Source organism: Agelaius tricolor, unplaced genomic scaffold (assembly GCF_023055355.1).
Source record: "Agelaius tricolor isolate 1412-34295 unplaced genomic scaffold, bAgeTri1.0.p SCAF_1, whole genome shotgun sequence".
NCBI lineage: Eukaryota > Metazoa > Chordata > Aves > Passeriformes > Icteridae > Agelaius > Agelaius tricolor.
The window spans coordinates 21,061,938-21,088,179 of record NW_027269261.1 but is presented as its reverse complement, the minus strand read 5'-3'; the positions used below and the strand labels follow the sequence as shown (position 1 = coordinate 21,088,179).

General features: G+C 37.3%; 1 protein-coding gene across 8 annotated transcripts in view; it reads right to left on the bottom strand.

Moving 5' to 3' along the window:
* The window catches only part of USH2A (usherin), a 373,983-nt gene that overhangs the window by 333,176 nt on the left and 14,565 nt on the right, over positions 1-26,242 (bottom strand). For 7 of the 8 annotated variants that reach the window (XM_071426043.1, XM_071426058.1, XM_071426050.1 and 4 more), the window contains exons 4-8: positions 9,227-9,362; positions 7,976-8,039; positions 5,396-5,690; positions 3,952-4,136; positions 694-915 (exon numbers count right to left, since the gene is read on the bottom strand). The exons of the other annotated variant lie outside the window; for it this stretch is intronic. In XM_071426043.1, the coding sequence (XP_071282144.1) occupies positions 694-915; positions 3,952-4,136; positions 5,396-5,690; positions 7,976-8,039; positions 9,227-9,362 (902 nt within the window). The remainder of the gene's footprint in view (positions 1-693; positions 916-3,951; positions 4,137-5,395; positions 5,691-7,975; positions 8,040-9,226; positions 9,363-26,242) is intronic. 8 annotated transcript variants of the gene reach the window in all.

Here is a 26,242-nt window from a genome sequence, read left to right as displayed (position 1 = left end):
TAGTAAATGCATTATCATAAATACATCTAAATCAATAATCAAAATATATTAATAGGCTAGAAAATTTTAAAGTAAACAAGACTTCTAACAGGGTGCTTTCTCTCAAAATGAGAGCTACCAATACAATTTCAGGAATAACAATACTTACAAATCTGCACCATATGCTTCTTGGAAACTATTTCATTGCCAAATTTGCATATTATTTCCAGGGCATAATTAGTCCCTTCACAAGACAGCCCACTTATCATATACAATAAAGTTGTCAGTCAGTCAGCTACCCTATTTTGAAAGGAAAACTCCAACTAAAACAAAGAAAGAGCTCTGCATTGACTGTTAAAATTGCCATGTCTCAGAATCTATAGCTTGGAAGAGTTACTGAAATAAAGCAAAAGCCATTGTTTCAGTCATAAGCCTTTGCTTAGAGGCATAGGTAATTCCAAGGAAAGGACTGCTTTTGACAGATTTGTGTAATAAGTATAATTAATTGTAAAATAAAATGTGAGCAAACAGTTTTATAAAACAGTACACCAGTCATTTCCAACTTGATACACTGCTTCAGACCAAATTCCTTTCTCAATCATACATGTAAAAGCAAAACAAGTTGATCAAATTTTAGGCAGGTCCCTATATGCCATGCAGAGCTGTAACAGTCAGAGACAGTGCTGGATGTGGGAAGAGTCACGTAACACTCACCTTCCACTGACTGTAACTTCATTAACTCCATAGTACCTATGCCTAAAATTTACCCAAGGTTCCCTAGTGTGATACTGGCCACGGAGATGAATCCTCACTTGTGTAGCTTTTACAAATTCTTGAAGAGATGGAGTATTATAAAAATCATTGTAACCAGGTCGGTGGTTTGGTTCCGGGGTAAGAACACTGAAAGTTAGATTACCACGAGAATACGGTGTAAAGCTGTTTAAATAGAGAGGAAAACAAATTAAACTCAAAATATTACATATTTTACAGATTCTAGCCCCTAACATACTGTTTCTCAGAGAGGGTCTCAACTGCAAATGGTAGTTTCATGCTTTCTGAGTAAAAATTCTTATGTCAGTGGATTCCCAGACACCAGAATTCAAGACAGGGAAAAGAAATGTCCTCTATATGTCTGTTTTGTCTGTTAAACTACCATGCTCTTCTCCAGACCCAAAATTTCCAATTAAAAGTAAAGCCTTTACCAGGCAACTTCAAAATATTATTAAAGTGTGATTGATACAGTGTCACCTGCACACATTTTCAAGAGATTTAACACACTGTCCTTGAGAAACACGAAGTAGGCTCAAACCACATCAGGAAAACATTCAGATGACTAACACAATAATTAATAGGCTTACATTGTTAGTAATACACCTGCTAAACACAAAAAAAACATACAGCAACAATTGTTATATTTTGAATTCCAAACTCACAGGACCATATCATCTGCTCCTCTGAGTGAGCAGAGTTAGAAACACATGCTACCTTCCAGCAAGTGAAGTACAAGATAATGTAATGGAAAGCAGTAAGATTGAGAGTAAAACCACATATTTAAGCCCAGGAAGGGGAAGGACTGAGTAAACAAGTAGATACAAAGTACACAACTTGGTATGAATCATGTCATGTTGGTCTATGTACTAGGCAGAGTTTAGTCCCTGGAAGAGAAAAGAGTGTCTGCTTATTTGCACACCTACATGGGATCATTAAAAATAGGTATTACATTATCATGTAATCACCTGGCACCTGACATGCAACACTCAAAAAATGTCACTTGAAAATATGTCAGTTTTTGAAAGATGAGATTTCTAGTTAGGCTAGGTCTGCTGAGTCAAGCTCTTCTGTCTTCGTGAAGGATCTTTGAATTTCCCGTGCTCCTAATCCAGGTCAGTGCTTCACAAAAATCTCAGTGGAATATATCTGCTTCTCTGGGTGATTATGCCTTCTCTTTCCCTCCACAGAAAACTAAATAAAGTATATTTCTTCCATGTTATATAAAACTGTAATGGAAATGTTTAGACAGGTACAAATGGCAGATAAACAATACCATGTTGGTATAGAAACATCAGAGGGAACAGCAGAAAGACTGTAAGGCTGATGGCAACTAGATAAGCAGGTCATCAAGATTTTAGGGCATCTACATGCAGTTTCTCAGGAAAACAAAGGAGATTCTAAAATAAGGGGCAGCCAATATTCAGACTAAGCAAAGATTCAAGCCTCTGATAGGGGGATAAAGGACAGTGAGCAACTCCTAACTTACATAGGTGGTACAGGATGGAGAAACAAAAACCTTAATCACTTTCATTTCCTAAAGGACACAAAAGAGAGTCCATTCAGTACTAGCATGTGATCACCAAAACAAGAACCATCAAGTTACAGTAAGGATTTCAAAACCAAGGTCGTTTGTCTTCCATGTAAATCCAGGCAATCCTGGATAGGCCACTAGGACATGAGGACACTGGTGTCTAAATCCTGGACAGACAATCTGGACATGTCTTGGCAGGTACAAGTTTGTGGGTATGAAAGAAAGAGAGAGAAAGAAGTTTTGTTTTACAATAAAATCCTCCAGGGAACTCTGTTACACTGCTGACATAAATCTGGGGCTTTGTTTCAACAGCAGCTCCTCTTTGAGCACACAGAATATTCACCAATATATGTCTTATCACTTAAAGCTTTCTGTACATCAGCTGTACCCAAAAATTATTCATTCATATCATCTCCTATCATCATTTACATTTTAATTGAAGGGGAGAAACTGTGCTGCTTAGAAAAACATGGACTGTTTCCATAAATGTTAACTCCTCGACTCTTTCTTAAAATTATACAAATTCATATTTTGGGGCTGAAAAAGGTATTGCACCTCACTTATTTATCCAAAAACATTTGTCTTACTTAAGATATTTCCCCTCTCCTCTACCCTCTGCTTCAAAGATCAGCAATAAAGCTCAGATTCCTTTTCAGAAGAGTGGTGTAACTCAAATGACCTTATGCTCCTCTCCACAGAATACTGAACTCCTGGAGAATAGACAAAGATGCTGGCACTTGAAAAGTCTTAGAAAGGTAGCAAAAGTGGGGGGGAAAAAAGGCAAAATACCTACAGCACCTGGAAAAGTATTTTCTCACCGATTTCCAGCCAAGTACTAAACAAGTCTAATACTGACTGGCATCTGAACTCAGGCAAGAGATAATGCAGTTGAATGCATGCAGTGGCAAAAGTTCAATTACATATATGTGTGTGTACATACATGGATATATGTGTGTACTAAGGTAACATATTAACTATTATATACGTTATATGCTATGTTTTTTAAATGTATATTTTATATATTATAAAGCTTTAAATGTTCACATGTTAATTGACAGTAAAAGGGCTTGCAACATATTTCTAAATGGCAGTAATCCCTCTTGCCCCTCTTCCCACAGTTTTATATCGCTTCTTGTTTAGAAAGATGAGAAAACTTCAAGACAACATTTTCAACTCATTTCTTACATGTGTTGCATAACACTAGCAGGGTTGAATAACTGGCTTTTGTACTTCAGTCTGGCCTCTTTCCTAAGCTTCAGAACAAGCTGCCCTCCCAGAGATCAGAAGGTAGACTTTCATATTCACTAGCCTGTTTAGAACAATGTTATATTAGTACCTTCCTCCACTTATCCTCTCAGTGTTCTGAAATTCTACTGACAATAGCCATCAAAACACTAACACGTAACATTTTGAAACTCTACCTCAAAAAGAACAAGAGGAATCAATTGACTCAGACTCATAAATTATTAAAATATTATAAAAATTACAGAAAACTTTTTGGCAATTTTGAGTTGAAAGGTCATGTTTAGGATCTTTGATATATTCAGCAGTCCATAATAAATTAGTGTACCAAATTAAAAGATTCTATCTCATTGGGACATAGCAGTGAATCGTGTCAGGATGTTACCTGTTCAAACCATCTGTATTATGCACATAATACCCACTCATACCTATGCATCTGGAGACAGTTGACAGAATCTGGGTTTTCCAGAGATCCATTGTTCTCCATTTCAAAAATACTGCAATTTCTAGCAAAATATTGCCAGTCTTCCCATTCTAGATCATCTCTTTTTTTCCTCTCAATTTTTATTGCTTCAGGGTGTGGGCTAAAGAACTGCAGTATAATATAGAATACCTACAAGAAGATAACAAATTTATGAACTGATATTAATGGCTAAGCTGTAAAACAATGAGAATTTAAACCTTTTTCTTAATGTAACTATACAGTCTGCTTTACCACTCATAGACAGAAGCAGCCATATTTCACCCCACATATTCCTACCTAAAGCCAGAGGGAACCTTTTTTGTTGAACAAGCTCTTTGATTTCCCAGACACTATCAGACAACTACTGAACTACTGCATCAGAACTTCACTTTTTCTCAAAGACCGTTTGAAAATGCACTGCAAAGTCCATGATTTGTTACAGCCATGTCATTTTGGTAAAAATTAAAGTTGTAACTTTGTGGTACCAAATATTCAACAAGTTATTTGTCGGACAGCAGGTAATTTTTTTTTTTAAGTCTACATATTTTTAGCTCAGAATCTCATCAAATACCTGTGTTGTTTCAAACACTTCCCTCAGCATGCTGCTTAAGCAGACTTGTGTGTATCAAATCAGCAAAAGTCAAGAATTTCACATTCATTTAAAATCACTTTTAACTAAACGACTAATGTTTACATATGTAGCCAAAGCCTGTCATCATATTCTTTCCACACTCACCATTAATTAAAAAAGAATAGGCCAGAAAGAATATACAGAAATTTGGTGAATTCCCTATTGTGAATGCAGCCCCACTTCTGGTATGTCCCTCTTTCCAAGACATCCTGACATTCTTCAAGAGCCTAGTGGACGGTTAGGAGCAATATGGCCTCTTCAATAACTACACCTGCTTATTTTCTCCTTTCATATTCCTTGGGAAGCTAATCTATCACCTCCAGAACATCTACAAACAGAAACACCTTCTAATATGTCAGTGTGTATTTGATACATTAAATTTCATTCGTCTGCAGTCAGTTTTCTACCAGCAGGTACAAAACAAGCAGCTTACATTTTAATAGAAATTAAAATAAAAGTTGAAATTTACAAAAGTGCAGTTAAGAGACAACAATCAGTTTCCAAATACTGGTGCCTTCACACAGGATCTACTCTTGTATATCTACTCTAGATTACTGCTGGTTAAAACAGGCACATCAAAAGAGAATGCTGAAAACCACAATGCATTTTGTTGCCTTTTGCACTGTTATATGCCAATAAAAGAAACTTTCTTCCTGGTCCTCTAAGGATAACATTTTAAAGCATAAGGTTTGAATATCCTCAAAATTGCAATGCGATATCTATAAAAATCTTTTCTTAGTTTTGTTTTAATAAATGGCAAATGGCATCTTCCCATTACCTGATACTGTCCATTTTGTAAATCTATTGTGATTGAAACACCACGATCCAGACCTGCAGTATTAGCAAACACAGATGAAATCCAAGTGGTCCCAATGTCATTATCATTGATGTAGTGGAGAGGGTGGGCTTCTGCATCCAGCCTCAGCACCCTGTCATTAGTGGTATCATCTGCACCATTAGGGATGCAGTACCTCTGTATCAAAGGGTGTACTCGCGGATGACTTCCAGGACAGCGGCACTCAGACTGGGTATGAAGATGAGGGAATTTTCCAGAGAATACTTCCAAAATGTCTCTGTCACAGCATAGAGAATAGTATTAGATACATGACAACAAGAACAAACGTCACTTTGTGCACCTAGGCTCATAGATTAAACAAAATTCAGGTTAGATCATAGTAGAAGCCCTAAACTCCTGATGTAAACTCAAGAATGGGACACTCAGGAGTGAAGGCTCCCCCCAAGGTCTCTACATTATCAATGGTAGCAGTATGCATCTTCAGAAAATATCTGTGAAGAACCACTCTGGAGCTCCTTTCATTGCTCCAGACATATGGAGTTCTTCAGACACCAAGAGAAAGGAGTTCTTTGGTGAGAGGCCTAAAGCTAAATAGATGCGAGGAGAAAAACTCTTTACATTTTATTGCAGCATTATGTCTGACTCCAATCAGCAGTCTGGATCCTGTTCTTAAACACACCATAGTGCCAATATACTGCCCGTAACCACTGTGAAGTTCAAACCCTCCCAAAAGACCAGCTTGAACAATATCATATTGTACCTTAGGAAATCTGGATAGAAGTATTTTCACTTTTAACTAATTTTTATCAAGATGTCCCCTTTTTTAACTGCAATCAACCTAGTCACGCCAAATCATTGACATACTTCAGTCCACTCTGACATCAGCAACTGCAATAAATACAAAGGTAGGTAGGCAGGCAAGCAAGCAGATATATGGATGACATGGACAGTTCTTTATCTGCTTATCACTGATACAAAGGAAGGATTTTGTGAGTCAAGAAGAGACCGAATTTTTATATTTAAACCTTGTAACTTTTCCCATTTTCCTACTTTATCAGTAAGAACATAATTTTGGGTGCTTAATAAGCAAATAAATACTTGCTAACTGTCACTACAGCTTCCACAGAACCAGAGTTGCAGGACTTCTTACATATCTATAGCCTAAATTAATTGGTATGCAGGCAAGACTTCCCCTCCCAGTTTATCCCAGAGAAACATTTTGCACCATGCTATTTGTGGATATAAAATCAAATCTAGAAAGACATCAGTAGGTGAAAACAGTCTGTAAAATACCTTAATTTTCAATTGTTAAGCTTTATTCATTTTACTGACCTAAACTGTAGTTCAAAAGATTTGACAAGCATTGCTCTGAGAAATACAACCACTGTGATTTTCATAAAACTTGGAATTCAGATTCACATTAATGCTTCCAATTCACAGGAGCTCAGTTCATCATAATGTCCTGCAGACAGCTGAGCTCTGAGGAAACTGCTCTCCATCTTATTGAAAGACTATCATTAAGTAGCCTGAAGGTCTGCAGTTCTGAGTGTCATTGTGTGCAGCCTCCCTGGAAGCACTACACAGACAAATAGGACCTGACTAATTCTGGCCAGCCTGAAATGACTGGATTAATCCAGCATGAGCTGGATAACAAAGGTAACATCTCTTTGTAATGTGCTAGGAAGGGAGGCTGGAGGGCAACAGAAATTGCAGTGGCAACAGTAATTTGGCCTCAGGAACACAGGAAGTCAAAGCAATTGTCCAGGGCTCTGTGGGCTGAGGGAACCAAGTCATTGGTGGCTTATGGTGACAACTTCATCTGAAGAGCAAGGGACTGCGGCACCTCAGGGCAGGGGTGTGTGCGTGGGGCAGGCGAGCACCAAGACTACCTGACATGGATACTGTGGGGAAGTGAAACCAGAGGAAAGCAACAGCTAAGCACGGGGAGCCCACCTTCCAGCCACAAAGCCAGCATGCCAATCACTTGGAATGCCTGTCCTCCTCATCAGACTGGTATCTGAGTGGTCCAGTTTTGACCCTGTAGCTCCCTTCCTTGCCCTACAGTTTACACACGGCTCGGAGGAAGCTTAGCAAGTCTTATCCACCAGGACTAAGCTTATCAGCACACACTATTATGACAGAATTATGATGAGTAGGTAACACCTAGACAGTTTATAAGCATTGAAATCTAGCAACTGGATCTACTCTCTGCAAAATACATACTAAGTCAGGTTGTAGCAAGGACAACAATAACAAGGAGAGCACATATTTATTACAGTGTTTTGTTTCACTACATATACACTACATACACCACTACATACATCAAGCCTATTTAAGCAACAGTTCAAAAGCAAAACGCATTCAGTTGTTGAATTTATTTTAACTCAAGATTTTTTAGATTAAAGGTAATCTTTGAAATGAGGCTCAGGGAACTACATCGTCACAAGCAATTATCTAAAGGAAACATCTGAAAAGCACTACACTTTGGGAAATAAGCATATTGTTATCTACACTTCTTTCTCACCACACTCTTATTTTGCTACAAAAGTAAAAGTTCTTTACCTGTTTGTAAGCGCCACTGAGTAAAATCGAAAATCTTGCATTCTTCCAACAAATTGCTCTAAACCTAAGGAAATATACTATAAATAATCCATTGAGCAGAAGGCAGCTTTGCACTGCATGAGAGCACCTTTAATTCAGCACTCAGAAATCTCTCTTGCACAATTACCCCTCCTGAATGAAACCATCTTGGGCCTGGACAAAACTATAGAGGGCAGTGACTTAATTTTTTTGATAAAAAAGAATGATTTATAATAACTTTATAAGAACATTTTGTACCTATCTCTTTTCTGATTAGAGAGGTGGCACAGGGACCGGCTCATTAGACAGAAGTAATGAGCCAGTCCATGTGCCACCTCTAATTAGAGAAGAGATACAGTAGGTACAACTGTACCTATCAATTTATACAATAAAGATAAAAAGCATTTTAAAATATTCCTTTCTTTTACATGATTATTAGCTATCCAGAATTCAGAATCAAAACCACAACAAAATACATTTCCAAATACAAGCTTTAAGAAATGGGGCATAGACTACTTTCTTGCCCAAAGCCACAATAAAACTGTTTATGTGACATATTTTTAGAAGTTAACTTCAAATTATGCATGTTTCTGAAGAGCAATAGTTAGTGTTCTTATACCTGCAGAGCCAAGAATTAGTGAAAAGTAACCAAACATCCCCCACACTCCTTCAATGATCATGTCATGATATAGAACATATAAAACTCTAGATGTAGATGAAGAGTAAAACTTTCAGGCATTACTAGAGGCTAAAAGATTCTCATTCTGCCATGGTTTACATGAGTATTGATAAAACTGAAGAACACAGCCAGCCAGAAACCTTCAGCTCTCTTCCTGACTCTGCAGAGAGAGTAGTCTAGTGGCCATGCAAATTTCCATTCTGAAACAGAATATATATTCCCTATATTTACCCTGAAAAACTACAGGCAGAAATTAGTGGAATAAGTCACTTTACATACATGTTTTAGAGAATTCAGGAAAACCTATCATATAAATTATGATCATCTACCAAACATCAATCTATTCCTATACATAGATGTTGGTAGATGACCATAATTTATTCTATCTTCAAGCCAATCTTTTGAGAAAGATAATTGAAAAATAGGAATTTTCTTCTGCAGTAAGGTATTACTTCTCACCATATAGATAACTTAAATTACTCACACTTCTTTTAACCACATCATGTATATTTTGACTATTCCAGTGCATTCCACTAAAGTACTACAAGATTTACCTGTGAAGCTTTGTCCAATTTGCAGAGTACCATCAGCATCAGTATCTGCAACTGTTCCCATAAGAGTCCTTGAATCAAAAGCTGTGTTATCATCTTCCCAACCATTCAAGAAGAAACTAATTCGGCTGTGATGCACCTATAGAATCAACGTAAAGGGGCAAACACATGCTTTATCATGCAATCATTTTGATTTCTCTACATTTTTTTGTCTATCACTGATTAACTGATAACATTACCTCAGGCCATTTGTTCCCTGTCTTTATTTTTGGTGCCTACTGAAAGCAGTTACCTCTTTTTCATTAACATATCACCACTCAGATGCAGAGAGTATAAAATTTCTACAGGGGTTAAATCAAAGAAGGAACTACAGCACAAGGATCTGGTGGAGATGGAGGGGAAGAAAGGAAAAGGAGGGTGGGTGTGTTTCACAAGGTACAAGGCTGGTTACAGCTCCATCACCACTCTGGGCCATGGGCACATGTTACAGCTGTCACAGCTCTTCTCATACATCACTTCAAACAGGCCTCAAGGGGCTGCACACCATGCTCAGGATAATCAAACACAGGCCTCCAAGAGCCCACAAAATGCCTCCCTAACCCAAGCATGCTCCTTCTACAAGGGCTGAAGGGAACAGTATAGGAACTGCCTACATCTGCTTTACACCCACCGGGTAATTCCCTTTCATCCAGGGAACCCTTGGCTAGGAATATGCACTCAGCCAGCACCCCAGGGTACTGTTTTCTGCAAGTGCTCCCTTTCCTGCCAATTCATTTTAAATCTGAGCTAACGTTCATAGAAATCCTTTATGGCATTCTCCCAGCTCCACAAAGTCACAAGATGCTGAGCTTTGACAAAGTTGGGGGGTTTTTTGCATTAGCAATGCTTAGATTTAGGTTACCCAAAATTAGAAAAAGTTTAATAATATGGGAGTGCCTTTCAGCCTTACATTATATGAAATTCAGTACTCTCATTTAAAAAATCCAGGCTCACACAAAATGAAAACCAGAAGTATTATGGCTATAGTCAGGTTCCCATTAATGAAATTAATTATAGAAACTAAGTTGGACTTATTGAAAATTTTTATTTCAGAAAGTTTATTTGCAAAAAAAATTAAATTACTTGGGTTTTAGCAATGTTTAGCTTGCATAAAGTATTTTTCACATGAAAACTTGGTAGCTTTAAACTTTTGAAACACCATTTTGCTGCTGCCAATTAACAGAGCATTATTTTAACTTTGCAGGTACAGATGCCTGGTGAATCACGTCTATCAAGGCAAATAAAACTAGAGTGCTTTAGCCCCTCTTGACAGTCACGCCAGTCAAAAGAAAATAAACCTGAAATTACTGCTTCCATAAGAACAATACCTATGTGAGGACACAGAAGGCTTACAAGCCAGAATAATTTGTTGCAAAAAAAGGAAAGACAGAACTTATTTACCAGTTAACAAAATACCAGCTTGAAAACCACAATATAAGCACACACAATACTACTCTGACAATAAAATCTTTCAAATTTCAGACCAAGATAAATGGACACAATTATCTATAAATCTGAGCTCAGATGATCAGCATCTGTGCCTTGAGCAACAAGAGCCTATCAGCATTTTAAGAAAGAAAACATGAAATAAGATGGAGGGGTTTGTTTGGCCTTTTTTCTTTTGGCTTCACAGGAGATTGTACAAATGAATTTTTCCTCCTTAAACTGTACTTTCAAACATAAACATGTATGCTGAGCTTTATTGCCATTTCCAGATTCAGTCAATATTTCCCAAATTTAGACAGGAATATTTATTGCCCTTCCACTGATGGAAATTTGAAGGCTATTATCATAATTACTAAGCCTTGAGATTTGTTCAAAAAGTTATTGCTTATGAGTTTCACCGCTCAAAATACATCTCTCCATTTTAAATTATCTTTTGTGTTGACATATCAATGACCTAAATACAACAATTTCTTTATTTAATTTTAATACAAAGCCCTCTAAACATCTGATGCCCTATTTGCAAGAGCCTAAGCATACGTATATATTGTGGTTACATTGCATTTTTTTCTGCATCACATTTTTTACAGCCTGTTACTGTCATTTGGCGTTTGACTGTTATCATCATAAAAGATACAGGCTTTTCTACTTTGTTATTTGTAGCATTATCTCATGTTTTACAACATCTTTGCACAACATGCCTGCACATGAAATATAACTAGTGAAAAGTTCTCAGTGGTATTAATGCATAAAAAAGAATGTGGTTCCATCTCTACTGTCTTTACCCAGCCAAAAGCTGATGAACAGCCAATTTTCCTTTATCACATTAGCACAGCCATGAGGGAAACACATTTGTTCTAGTCAGCTACACTAAAGATACTATTACCAATCTAACATATACATGTTTTATATCAGCAGTATTCTCAGAGTATGAGGGAGCCAACAATATATTAACACTAGCATGACAGTTTATTTAAGAAAAGAAAATTGTCTCTGTAGAGGGACAGAAGTTAGAAATGTATGGCTAAAGCTCAGTGTCACTGGTCTAATAAAGGTAATAATTCTTAAGCTTTCTTTATAGCAGGTAACACTCCTGTGGCAGCTCTGTCATATCATTCAAATAAAAATGTTGCCTTTTACAAGTTTAAGAGTACCTTTATTTTTAGTCAGATATGAAGCATGTTTCCGCTTTCCTGTTTCCACTGTAAAACATTTCTGAGGGGAATTCAGAAATGGGCACGCTCACCCCCATCAGCTTCTTGAAAACTTACTGTCTCAGGCACAGCTTTATAGGACCTAATTCTGCCTCCCCCTGTGGCAAGCACAGTGTTCACCTCCATGCACCCCATACTAAAATCAGGGGGTCCATTCATGACTTAAGAGTGACAGAATTGGGCCCTAAGTGACCAGGTATTTTTACTTGTTGAAAATAGGTGACTAATGACAATTTTAAATCTCCCTCCCCCCTCCCCCACCACCAATCTCTTTGTATTAAATAGGATTTAGAATAGTTGGGTTTAATATAGCACATCCCCAAGGTAGCCCTAAGCACTTTACAATGCTGAATTGGATATCAGTAGTGCAGTGACTGTGTAAGGCAAAGGCAGCAGTCATTATGCATTTGGCAGTAGCTCAATGTAATGATCCCCCTGCTGGTTATTAAAGGGGGTATGAATATCTGACATGGGAGGAAAATGTAGGAGGGAAACCATGTGTGGTATAAAAAATCCCAGTGGCTCTCCACAGTGGGAGGAGAGGAGGTCTCAAAGTTTGGTGTCAGTTTAGACTACACTAAATAAGAAAAGGCTGGCACCAATTGGGCTGTTTGATGTAGTTATTTAAGGTCTCCTGACCATTAGCATTAAATTCCATACAATAGCACAGAACTAAAAGAAGACTTTCTCTCCTGACTAGGACAACAGGATTATTCCCCAGTTGTCCTTATTAATAACGTTCAATATGAATTTTCCCCAAGAGAGTAACAAGAGATGGGTAGGAAAGGTTGGCTTTGTGGTTGTGCAGAGCACAGGACCAGAAGCCTGGGACATCAGCACTCTAATCCCAGCTCTGCAACCACCTCTCAGTCCTGTGCTTTCCCATCTGTCAGATACAGCAAATCACCTCTCAAGGAGGTGGCAAGGATTAGTTACTAAGATCCATTTGCTCTGAAACTACATCAGCATCTGCCAACATAGAACCTAATACCAACTCCAAGCAATGGAAAATCCATTTGATGGTGAACTGAGGTGGTGAAAGATATCAATACTCTTTCCTCTAATAGCACTCTTGGTATGACCTGGAAGAGTTTCAAAGATGAGAGGTACAGGGCCAAAAGAGCTGACAGGCAAATTCCTTCAGTGCATCCCAAGTTAAGCTTATAGTTCTCTAGCACAAACAAATTGTGCATCAGAGACAGCAATACCAAATAAAACCACTTCCTAGCAAGGAAAGCTTCCCTGCCATATGGGTCACAGTACTGCAGAATCACAAAATCACAGATTGGGTAAGGTTGGAAGGGACCACAGTGGATCATGTGGTACAACCTCCCTGTTCAAGAAAGGGTCATTCCAGATAACATGTGGCACAGGATTGTGCCCATGTTATTGCTAATGAGACAGGTACAGGAAATTTATTATAATTTTATTTTCTTACCTAAAGATCTGTGCTCTTCAGATCCTACCCACAAAAACACAACAATGAAATTTAACATGAATTTTGCCACTTGGATCAGGCAGAACTGTCATTCAAACAAAAGCCAGTATTTTCACATATTAAGTGCTAACAGAACTGCTAACTTCCACTACATTGCAGTAATCTGTGTGGCAAAAAAGAAACATCACAACCAAATACTCCAGAGCAGTTGCACTGGTTAAGGGACTATGGCAAAAAGCAGAAGCTCCTTGACTGAAGAATACCATGGGTTCTTTCTTTCTCTTTTTTTTATATAAGCCTTGTATTGTACTGATATTTATAGGTATAATGCATATTGGTATACCAACATATAAATAAAAAAACAGTCCAACAGTTACAAGTAAAGAGTATAATAGGTAGAGTAAAAATATGTATTAGTACAATAAAAATTAACAATATTTTTTTTCAAAAAACCAAAAAAAGCTTAATATTCCTCATTATCAAAACAGAGGCAGAAGACATTTTGATACCAAGTAGAAGACACAGTTATACTGACTCCACTTTTTTGAACTACAATGACCCTTTCGAAGCCAAAGCCAGTTTGGGGGAGTTCTGAGACTACAATCTACAAAGTTTTGGCTGTCACATAATAACACCCACATTTATTACCTTGCAATGTACATGTGTGATAGCTGGCCCACTTAAGCAACATACACTTTTTCTTCACGCACATTAATCATCCTGTCATCAAAATGTCCTCTTACATATATATATAAAGGCAACTGAGACAATTTTAGTTTCTTCCTTGTGGAATTGAATTGCACCATTTCAGCCAAAATAAATGAAGTTAATGGAACCTTTTTTCAGTGAACACTATGATCTTTTTGCATTAGTAAGATTTTTCCATTACAACTTGGTCCTAATATTAATACCCCCCAAATACCTTATGGAAAATGATTTCTAATAAATAAGATAGGAAGGAGAGACATAGAAAAGTATTCTTTATAGTTGATTAAAAAAAATCCCTAAGAATCCTTAAATGTATCACAGCAGAGCTAAAGATCACTAACCAGAGATCAAAGCCTTTACAGGCACTAAATGACACACAACCAACAGAGGCAGTAGCCTCATTCCCAAATATTTTAATTTGTAATTAGTATAGGCTTCAAAGACACCTGTTTTCCAGTTAGTACAACCTTATCCTTTATGTTATCTTTCCTATTCCAATATTTATTGGCATGGGAAAGATTTATTAAAATATTACAGATAAATTATAGGGAGTTATTTCAAGACAACATTAATCTTCTCCACTGGTTGAATATACATTCTTTTTACCCTTACTAATAAGAGCTTCTAGCAACCATAAAATACATTTTAATCCTAACATTTCCTTTCATCATCTTTTGTTCTAATAACTAGATCACAATGTCTGGCAAGACAGATTATTAGAACAGAAGGATTGCTTCCCAGATTTGCAGGCCATAAATGAGGAGTTCCACAACAGAGGGAACTCTGGCACCAAAAATGAAAGGAATAGAAAAAAAATCTTTTCCAGTCATTTAAGCCAAATGATACCAACCTTGGCCTACTTAGTTTTCCAGCCAACTTAGTGAAGGCAACCACTTCAACTGCAACTTCAGCTCTTACAGCTATTCAGACCATCACACAGAGTCTCAGATGGAGGGGCAGGACTGACCGACACAGACAAAACAAGGACCAAAAACGCATCTCTCAATACTAGGAAATTACTACATTCCAGTACATGTCATGGACACCACTGTTTTCAAATAAGATTAAAAAGAAGCAGTTCAGGGATATGCAATATATAACTGACATGAACAAGATTATTCAAAAAACCATTTATCTGTATACTAAAAAATTTTAAAGCAAATTTTTAAGTTAAAGATGCAAATTTAGCTAGTTTGCAAATGCAAGTTAAATTTAAAAACTTAATACAAACTAAAACACAATGTCAGTTTCTGAAATACAAGAAAAATAACCAAATACTCCCCAAATAAGAGAACAGAAAATAAGCTGTAAGAAAACGCAAGTCTGTTTTCATTTTCCTTAAAATACGCCCTATTTGCACAGCAGGCAGTTACTCAGAACTAGAAACAACTATTATAAAGAAGATGATACACAATATGAAGAATTTAAAAATGTTTTATGAGAAGCAGTTAGGTAGCTATACCATTTATCTGTAAGGCAGAAAAAAATGGGGAGGTGGGGGGGAAGCTCAATTTATTTTCCAAATCAGCAAGCTAGCAGGAATGACCCCTCCCTTTACTTGTATTAAAAACTAAAGCAACTCCAGAATCAATAAAGTTACACAGGCTTTACAGAGATGTACATTAAAGCAGAAGTTAGCATAAATGATTTGCCTAATCATTCAGAAATAACAAGGAATCAGAGATTATGAGAAATGAGGAGGAGCTGCAACTCACCCAGCTCAAAAATTACTACACAACATACCATTACAATCGCTTACTGTTACTTAATTTGGTGTGGTTCTTATAAAAATTTCCAGCTAAATATGGCTTGCTATCTGTTAAACTAATCAAGATTCAGAAAACCTTTTTTCCTTCTAAATGTATTGCAGATTTGTGTCAGGAACTTTCTCAATGAGTCCATTCTATAGAAACAGACAGTGTATTAACACATTTTCTCCCAAGGTGAGAAAACAGATTAAGGTTATGACCAAAATGACAGGCCTGTGGCTTCCTTGAATACTTTAATAGAGTCAACAAATCAACAGTGGCCACTGATGACAACAGAGGAAAGAAGACAATAGGTGGAAGGAGGGGAATTAGTGATGCTACTATAATGGTGTAATCAGAAACTTGAGCATAAAAATCTTTTTCACCTTCAACCTGTCTCAATATGCTCCTTTTGCCTGCTCATATAAAGACCTACAGCATATTTACCACTGGGGGACATGTGGTTTCATGTATTTCCTCTGCAAAAGCAGGTGAGAAACAGAAATGTAACAGCTAATAAAGCAAGAGTAAAGGGCTTTTGCATATCAAAGAGAGGAGATGCACACAGGTATGTATTTCAGTATTTTCTTGCATAATTGCAAATCCTGCTGAAGCTGCAATCACAAAGGCTTCCACACAGCTTTAATATTTCATAAATGATTTTTCTGTAAAGAGGAAAGATCAGTGATATGGACTAAGCAAAAGAATTTTGGGGGAAAAACCAGGATGAAACCACTAGCATGAATCCAGGCTTACTTTCAGCTGTCATTTAAGCAGAGCTAGTGACCAAAAACCTTATTGTAGCATTTCATATATTTTTTTTTTAATCTGAGCACCTATGCATCCCTAAATTGATGAATCAGAAACAGCAGACAACTTTCTGCCACAATTCAACACCTTTCCTCACTGAATAAATTGCAGAATTTACATACCTTGAACATTCATTTTAAAGGAACCTTCCCTAGCCCTCATTTTTGTCTTATTCTCATTTTGCATTATTCGACTAATTTTCACTTCCTCTTTTTTGTCTATATATTTACATTTAGCTTTAAAAAGAATAACCAAACAAAAAAGAAAAAAACAACAGCAACAAAAACCCCAAACAACGTGATAAATGCAGTGAATACAGGTAGGACCAGATTCTTGCCCCCAAGTATTATTTTTCTCAAACACTAATACAAACAGGGAACAAATCAGGTTAACCTGGAAAAGAGAGGGGCAGGCACTGATCTCTTCTCTGGTGATCAGAGAGAGGGCCCAAGAGAATGGCATGAAGCTGTGTCAGGGGAGACGAAGGCCAGACACAGACAAGGTTCATCACCCAAGGTTCATCACCACCCAGGGTGGTTGGGCTCTGGAACAGGATGCCCAGCGAAGTGGTCACAGGCCAAGCCTGACAGAGATCAAGAAGTGTTTGGGCAATGCTCTCAGGCACTCTTGGGGCTGGTGCTATGCAGGGCCAAGAGTTGGACTTCTATGATCTGTGTGGGTCTGGTCCAACTCAGGATATTCTATAGTTTTATGACCCCAAGACCCCAAAACTCCTCTACTCTTCCCAACCCTGAAGGTAATCTATCACCCACCTTATGACTGCTTCAAAAACTAAAGAGGTTCCCACAGTTTAACCTCTGCAGATGAGTCAGGATACCACATCACTCTTAGCCATCTTCTACTCCACACATTACTCACCAGCACTAGTAAAGAGCCTGCTTCTACAGTCCCATCTGGCTTAGCCATCCTTAAAAAGTACAAAATGAAGCCTAACCAAATTTAAAACCTTAGCTGAATGGATAAGTCAAGAATAAGAACTATCACTGTGATGGCGTTATTGCTAGAGATGTTTGGGCAGATGTTTTACATACATCAAAGTCTCCTGTGGTCTTTTTTTTATTTTTCCCTCTCTCAGAGATAAAGCTTACAACCTTTACAATAAAAATAGTTCATTTTTAGTGTTTTGTGCTTTGCATTTAATTTTTTTTTTATCTGGAATGAAAATTGAGACAACAGAGGGAACTTGGCAGATCTAAAGCTTGGCAAGAGATAATGAATTTATGTAGCAAACATATGAGAACAAGGATATGTCAGGAGGAATTTGTCTATGAACTTGTTCTCAAACAGACCAGCAAAGACACTAATAACCATGTTAATAGGGACAAGGGGTTTGGGGGAGGGAGGGCTGTGGAAACTAAAGAATAATATCCAAGAGGACAAGCCAGCTCAGACAATTTATCTGCATAACACTGACAGACAAATGGCACCTTCTGCACCAGCAAAAGAACTGCCTGACGAGTTTGCCAGTGAAGCTTGTGCTGCTCCAGCTACAATCCTGTCACAATTTCAAATCTTCAGTCCGTTTTTAGTTGGTTTGCCCAATAGCAAATGCAAAAGCTATAAACAAAATAAAATCAATTTTATCTGCTCTTATTAAATTATTTGCTCACATTTCTAAATTCCTCTCCTTCCACATTCAAATACTATACTAGCTTCAGATGGCAAAAACATAGTTTTTGAGCTGTAAGAACTCCATGTCCCCAGGCAAACCCAAATTCACGCCTCTGTACTTCAGACCTTGGAAGCAACTTAGCTGCAAGTCTGAAGGAAAAGAACAGAAGGTGACAGAGGCAAGGTGCAACCCTGGCTACTATGGAGGTTTCAATGTGATGTTTTTCGCACATATTTAGTTCTCAGGACAAACAGCATTTTACAGGAAGGAAACAAAGAGGGCTCAAAGCTTTTCATTGCCACCACTAACATAAGTAACAACATGGCGTGGGACTTTATTATGATGATTTTCAAAAAGAAGGTGCTTAAGTTACCATCCAGGGTTAGGGGAAATTCCTTCACTTCTAACCACTCTGTCATTTTTAGAAGGAAGACCTGCCAATATAGTTCTAGGCCGTGATTCATTATCTAACTCTTGCCAAAACTACAGAGTCAATTCTGTCCTCTCACCAGAACACATCAGTCTACCTGAAATATGAAACTAGAAACATTTTATTTCAAGTATTTTATTTTGGGTTGATTCATATCAAAACTCAAGGATGCTGCAATCCTATTATGCACTGAGAGGCGGAATTTAAAAAATCTCCCTTTCAGAACCTCCTTAAGCTCTATAGGAAAATCACCCTTGCCTTTAAGAACAGAAACTGAATTTGTGAGTGGAAACAATATATGTACAAGGCATTTGGTGTTAAATCACTGATTTTTACTTCAAAAATCAGGATGGTGCTTTAAGCTGACTAGAAACCCACAGAGAGAAATGGTTTGAAATAATTCAAAACTTTGATTCTTCAGTATGTTCCAAATGAAGTTTCAATGCAAGCAAGTTCACCATAAACAGGATCAACTAACTGAATCAAGGATTGAAACTATTTTAACCCAGACTATTTTAGAACTGTTATGAGAAATTACAAGAAAAGATGCCTTTCTTTGGAAAATTTATAGGGAATGCTAACACACATGAGTATTTGATGACACTGTGCACAATTTTGTTGCAGAATCCAGACAATTTTAACTTTCACTAACATAATAGGGTAAGAACACCTGTGCTGACTATATTTCCCTGCAGGCCAGAAAACTGATAGAATACCAGAAAAACATTCCAAAGAGAATAATGCTTTTTCATCTTTGCGCATATCCTCTACCTCTTCTTTTTCTTATCCTCTTCTTGTTAGACTTTGACAGACACTTTTCCAGAAGTTCCCGATAAAATAAAATCTTTCATTAGATAGCTTTTGAAATTAAAACTGCCTAAATGGGAAAAAACCACCATTTCTTAAATACCAAAATTGACTCATCACAACATTCTGTCCAGAGATAACAAGTGGAGTGACTAGTACTTCAGCTGTGAGTTTATTTAAATGTAGACATACACATGCAGTATTAGGAAGGCAAAAACAGGATATGAAATAAACATAAGGCATCAGCTCTAAGCTCACTGTCAAGAATATACCAAGGATTCTAACCACAGAGTTCAGCTGAAGGTAACTATCTGTCAAATGTAATCTGTGCAAGTGAATATGCTTAAGCTGGTGCTATGAATCAACCAAAATTGCTTTGGTCTTATTGACATTCAATTGCAAGAAGTTGCAGCTCATCCAGTCCAATAGACATCTGACAACACCAAGAGTGCTTCAGTGACAGAAAGCTTTAAATATAGATGCAACTATCATCACAATACACATGGAACTAAACTTTATGATCCCTCATACCATGTTCAGAAACAGGGCATCAGCTGAATGCTGTAAGACCACATGGTCATCCTCTCTGCCTGTTGCGAATTCCTACAGTTAACAAATCACTGCAATTTAAAAAAGAAAAAAGAGAGATTACAGATTGACAGAAATAGACCATTTAATCTTCCACTAATGTCCCATTAAATCTCTCCCCAAAATGTGCTTCTGCCATTATAATCTTTGTTCACCTTTTAAAAATAAAATTCGAGATCAAAATTTGTTCAAACTGTTTGCATTAGTTAAGGGGCAGATCTTCAGCTACTACAAATTGCCTTCAGCTTCAGCAATGTCCTTTTACACCTGCCCGGATTCAGACCTCAAATAAGTTAAATATACTTTCTTCCTCACATTTGTTCTTTGAAACAAGATGTCTGATAATGCGTGTATGTGGGAGATTGAACAATAAAGCAACTCTCACAAAGGATCCCAAAAGCAGAGACAATTTGTGTCCTAACTTTACACAAAAGAAAGGAATACCACTTGCAACCATGTTTGTGTTTGTTTCACTCTTGTCTCTCAGAGAAATCCTGCCAGCACAACACAGTGTCTTTTTCTAAAGATTTTCATATTTCCACACCATCTATACCAGTTGTTATATTCTCCCATGCTTGCCCCTTCCCAGCTTGGGCTTCCCTTGCTACACAGTGAATTGAAATCATCCCAGATTCACAAACAGATAAAAGAAGTTAGGAAAGAAAAAAAATGTCTACTATATGCAGCTTGCAATCATGTTTAAGGGGATGCATAGTGTGATTTTGTGGAGAAGAGGGGAGAAAGACTCCTGCCCACGTTATGAGCACTCTGAACAGTTATGCCCACACTCTGAGAAATGCAGTGTGAAAAAAACAAGAGACTTGAGGAAGAAACCTCATCAGGGGACTACAGTGACAGAACTATCTTAAAACAGAAGGGCTGGAGAAGATAAAGGGACAGCAGAAGAAATGGTAAAGAACAGCGAAGGGGAAGGAAAAAGCATAAGGTCGGGAGGGGCAAGTTGTCTCTTTGCCTTTCCTTCTTTTGCCTCAGGCCCATATCGGCCTTTCCTTTTCTTGACTTAACTGGGATGAATTTTAATTGCAACCTCTCTACGTGTTTTATATACTATGTACTCTCTACTTGTGTGGAGTGGATTTCCCATTCATCACAGGATTGCAGGCAAAAACCCCAGGAGCATTTTGCTTTCCTTCAAAGTTTGCTTTGCTAAAATCAATAACTTTAGGGCTGCTTCTCCATCTAGCCCAAACCCCCACCCCACAACCATTTCAAATTTCATGATTTTTGATCATTTGATTTTGCTTCTTGTCTCCACATACAGATTTACAGTTAAAGCTTTTCCATAACTGTGACAGTATTCTCCACTGCTTCATTAACAGCATAAAGAGCAATCTTACAGCAACAGCAGAAACATGCTCTCATTTGTAGTTTTAATACAGTCCATATCATAACTGATCTCTAACAATCTCTCTCCTTACTGTCTTCTCTTCAGTACACCAGCATTCTTCAAATCAAAGTTCTGGTTTTCTTAGGGACCATTGCCTGTCTTAAATACTTTTATGGCCAGGGCTTTTTTTCTGACCACCAGCAAGTCTGGTACAACAGCCAAGAATCACAACTACACTAAACTGTCCTTAGCTTGCACGCAAACCTCTAAACATAGTTTTTAAAAAATGTAGTTAAAGAAAAAAATTAAAATTGAGGGGGTGAGAACAGGAGTGTTTCCTACTGCAGATAGAGTATTATCCCTCAGCAATATTGTTACATCTCTTTCAGCTTAATATTAGCTCTCCCTTCACTGAAACTGTGTATCTTGGCATTTTAAATCCCCCTTCATTTTCCTGGTTGTCTGTCTTATTCCAATAATATCTTTCTTATCCTTGAAAACATGTCACTCCCATTCAGCAGTCTTATTACATATGCTCCTAGCATTTGTATAAAAGATATTTAGCTTTTCTCTTTGCCCTCCTTTACTTTTCTTTTTCACTATCTCCTACAATGTTAATCCCTTCTCAGTGGGAAATGGTTTTCCTTCAATCCAAGTCTTTCTTGTTGTGCATAGATCCACTAGTTCAGCTTGAATTCCCTGAAGAACAACATAAATTTAAAATTAAAAAAAGGGGGGGGAGGGTGTAAGGGGAAAGGAACCCTGAAATGCTCCTGAAACAATTAACTCTGTTCAAGTTTAAGCCATTTATTAATATAAATTTGACCCTAAACAGCAAAATCAAAAAGCAACTGGAACACAGACTGATCCATAAGGCAGTTTACAAGCCTAAGAAAAACTAAGAGCTATTTCATTAACAAAACCTTCAAGATGCAAAAATGCAAGTGACAGCAAGCAGAAGGATCCAAAATAAGAAACATACAAATTGTTCATTTTTCATATGGGGTAATTTTAGTACTGTATTAAAAACTGAGTGGTGTAACCCACATTCAATTATCTAATAAACTAGGATGGAGACAAAGAAAGATCCATGTGAAAAGAGACAGCTTTTGAAATGGACTATATTTTTAAAGAATCAGTATTTTAAAAAGTAAACACTGCTTTAGAATCAACATTGAATCGGAGATTAGCAATTCTTTTGCACAGAGTAATCATTCCAAGTATAGATTGGCAATTTTCGCTTAATCTTTTGTTGACCCATAGTTTGAAAGCATTTCATTAGTATGAAGAAGTATTAAAATGGTTAATTACAGCTATTCTACTTTCTACCCCAACCACCACTGCACCAATATCCTTTATTGCCAGGGTCAGTAGAGCTGTATCAATCTGTTACTGATTCCTCAGGACAGAACACATCAGGGCAGGGGAGTGCCAGAGAGAAGCCAAGAGAGCAAAACTGCAAATAGAGATTCTGTTAGAAACTGAAGGAAAGTAGAAATAAGCTTTGCTACAACTACTATTTTAACCATTGACCAAACTCTATTCTTTTTACATGGGAAGCTTTAACAAGTGACACCTATGCTGTAAATGAGTTCCAAACAAAAAAAAAAAAAAAAAAGAGAGGATCCTAGTCGCCAGATCTGAAAATGCATGAAGAACAATTGCTTTCTTGCTGCATAATGATTCTATTTTCCCCAAATCACAGAAGAAATCAGATCCAACATTCGATGATCACTACAGTAACATGAAAGGAGACAAGTATTAAGGATTCAACAAGCTGCTTTTTAGTAGCTAAAACAGTTACACAGACTTGCCACAATTAACTGAAGCAAAAGGTCAGAAAGTACATTTTAGATAATCTCATAACAATGCATATTTTCTCTCTGCCCCCTCCATTTAAAATATAGTAAAACCACTGATTCAGAATTTTCACGAACTACTTGTAATCATGTAAATTAGGGATGAGATGTGGATGTCAAATGAAATGTCCCTTCTGAATAAAGTCTTCTGCTTCACTAGTCAAAGAATAAGCAGATACCCGCACAAATGAGGGGCACTGTTACTAATGTACAATTATTAACCTTTTATGACACTATCAGCTGCATATTAAATTCTAGTCTTTTAAACTGATTATATCTGAAGATTTTGCACCATTTTACACCTCTCAGTACTATGACTCCTCAGTAATTCCCAAATTTAATGCAAGAATACACTGATTCTACAAAACAGAACTGAACAGGTCTGCTGGGACTGAAAAGTTGAAAATCCATTCCTCTGTCTTTTTGGGGGGATGATTTACATAAGAAGAAAGCAATTATTTCTGCCCTCTGAATGCCTTGCCACAAAAAGTTCCATGTATCCAGTTAAGGGATTTTTGCAAATAAAGTCTCATCTCTTCTTTCAGGGCTTAGCTTCTTTTTATGGTCAAGGAGCCACAAAAGTCTGTCTTTGATTCTTTTCATATTCTTCCCCACAACCTTACTTCAGGCCTTTCCCTCCTCCTCTGTGCCCTGCTTTCTTCCATCCATCACAAAGTCCTTTAGAAATGGTCATTCAACCACTCCTTTGTACTCTAACTCTCCAACACTCTTTTTGATGGCAATTCACTGTAAGCTTCAATTTTCATTTTTTATAATAACTGCTTTTTTCCACAGTTACTAAGCATCTTAGCAGCCAAGCTTTGCAGAGATCCAAACTGTGCTGTTAATTCCACTCAGACCAAAAGGGACTTTGGAGGACAGTGTTTTGGTAGCTTATTGTCAGTAGTTTATTTTTGGAAAAAGTTAAATGAAATCGTTTATGCATCAGCTCCCTCAACTACATTTTGCTAGAGATGGGCTAGGAGATGACCAGGGGAGGCTACTTATAAAGTTCATAGTGATCTCCTGAGCACTTCAGAGCACAGGCCTCAAGTTAAGGCAAAGAAAAGCCACAAAGATTACTGAACAGCACAGAGAAGGATGTCAATAAACACAGTTTTAGAAAAAGGATAAAGGCCCTTCAAACATAATTAAATGCACTCAGAAGTCCAGCAGAAGAGTGGCAATGCAACCTGTTATGTGCATGACTTACAGACAAGAGGTACATACATAAGGCACAAGCAAGCAGTAACCAGAGAAGCTCAGAAAGACAACAGACTTTTTCTTTTGACCAGCCTTGATTTAAAGAACCACTCAAGTCACATGGGACATGGTCATCAAGCTGGAAAGAAAAAGGCACATACCTCTGAGTACTGACGATAAATCTTCAAGGGTAAGAATTTCAATGTAAAGAAACAGAACTTTAAAGTTCTAAAATGTCAGATTTGGAGCAATGTTGATGGTTTATTGTATGCTGCCACTGAATACCACATCATGATTTGCTTAGAAGTGCAACAAGGATGACCCTCACAAGATAGATGGGCCATCTACAATCAGTCAATAGCAAGGATACACCTAAACACCACCTGAAAGGAGAGAAGAGAGGTTTGAGACGAAAATATTTTGCCTTTATTCAGGAGGCAGAAGATAAAAAGCCAGTGCCAATCTTTGAAATGCTGCCAGTATCACAAAGGGTCAGACAAGCAAGGCTGCATGACTCTGCACACAAACAGAGCTTGGAAGAAGGGATTTAGGTCAATTCCAAATCAAAACCCTTTTCTAGAACAGACAGAATCAAAGGAGGGTCAGCTGCTCCTATATCCAAATAAAGGCAGTTTATTTGTGTATCAAGGTGAGAAAGAAATGAAAAGTTGGGGGAGAAAAATCAAGTATCTAAACTAGAACTGTCCTAAGCATGCACATAGACTGTAAATTATGACAAAATATATAAAACAAAACATATCTGTCTTTAAAATCTAAAGCCCAAGATGTTTCAACCTGAATGTCAGGAATTACACAGACCATACCACTTAAAAAGTGTTGCTATGCCTTAAAGAAAGCTCAAATTTTGATCAAGAAGCTGAGGTGGCTGTATTAAAACATACTACAGAACCTGGTATTCCAGCCCTTTTCAGTGGAAAAAAAAAAAAAAGTACCTTCAAATTCAATGGAAGATCAGAAAAGAAGCAGAAACAAAAAAAAAACCCTCTGACCTATTTTCAATTAACCCTACACAAAGAAAAGAACAATGCAGAAATTAAAGTTATAGACATGATGCATGAAGAAGTCTTGGATCATTTCTTCTTTCTTCTGAGAATCCATGAAATCAAGTCTGTACTTCTGTACTGGATGAATTGGTTGGAAAAGCACATGGGTTAATACTGTACACTAGAAAAGGCAACATGACTTTTGTGGAAGGAAATCAAGATCCAATTTGAATTCTTTGAAGTAAAGATGCATGTGGATAAGAAGAACTGACCAATATAACATAATGGCTTTCCAAGAAGGTTTCAAACTTTAAAACTTGGAAGAGATTAAATGGTCACATTTCACACAGACAGTAGTTTATCACTAACTCCAACAATCTCTGCTCCCTAACTTTTTGTACAAGCTTGAAAAGTGGTTAGTGAGGTGAAAAAAAGATGGAGTGAATACATGCAGATAATGGAAATCAAAGCTTACTTCAAAGGTACAAAGGATCTCAAAATTGTTAAGGAACAGGCAGCAAAGTAGCAGACTAAATGTCTTGTTGACCACAAGGTAGCAGACAAGAAAAATATTCTTGTCCATGTAAACATAACACTAAATTCTGAACAGTCGCTGCTCCAAGTGGTCTTAGAGTTACTATAGAGTGTCCCTCACTAATGAACAAAAAAGAAACATTCTTTATTGGGAAAGAAATTTTTTAAAAGCCCACAGAACTTTATTGTTTAGAAATTTGTGGTGCAAAATGT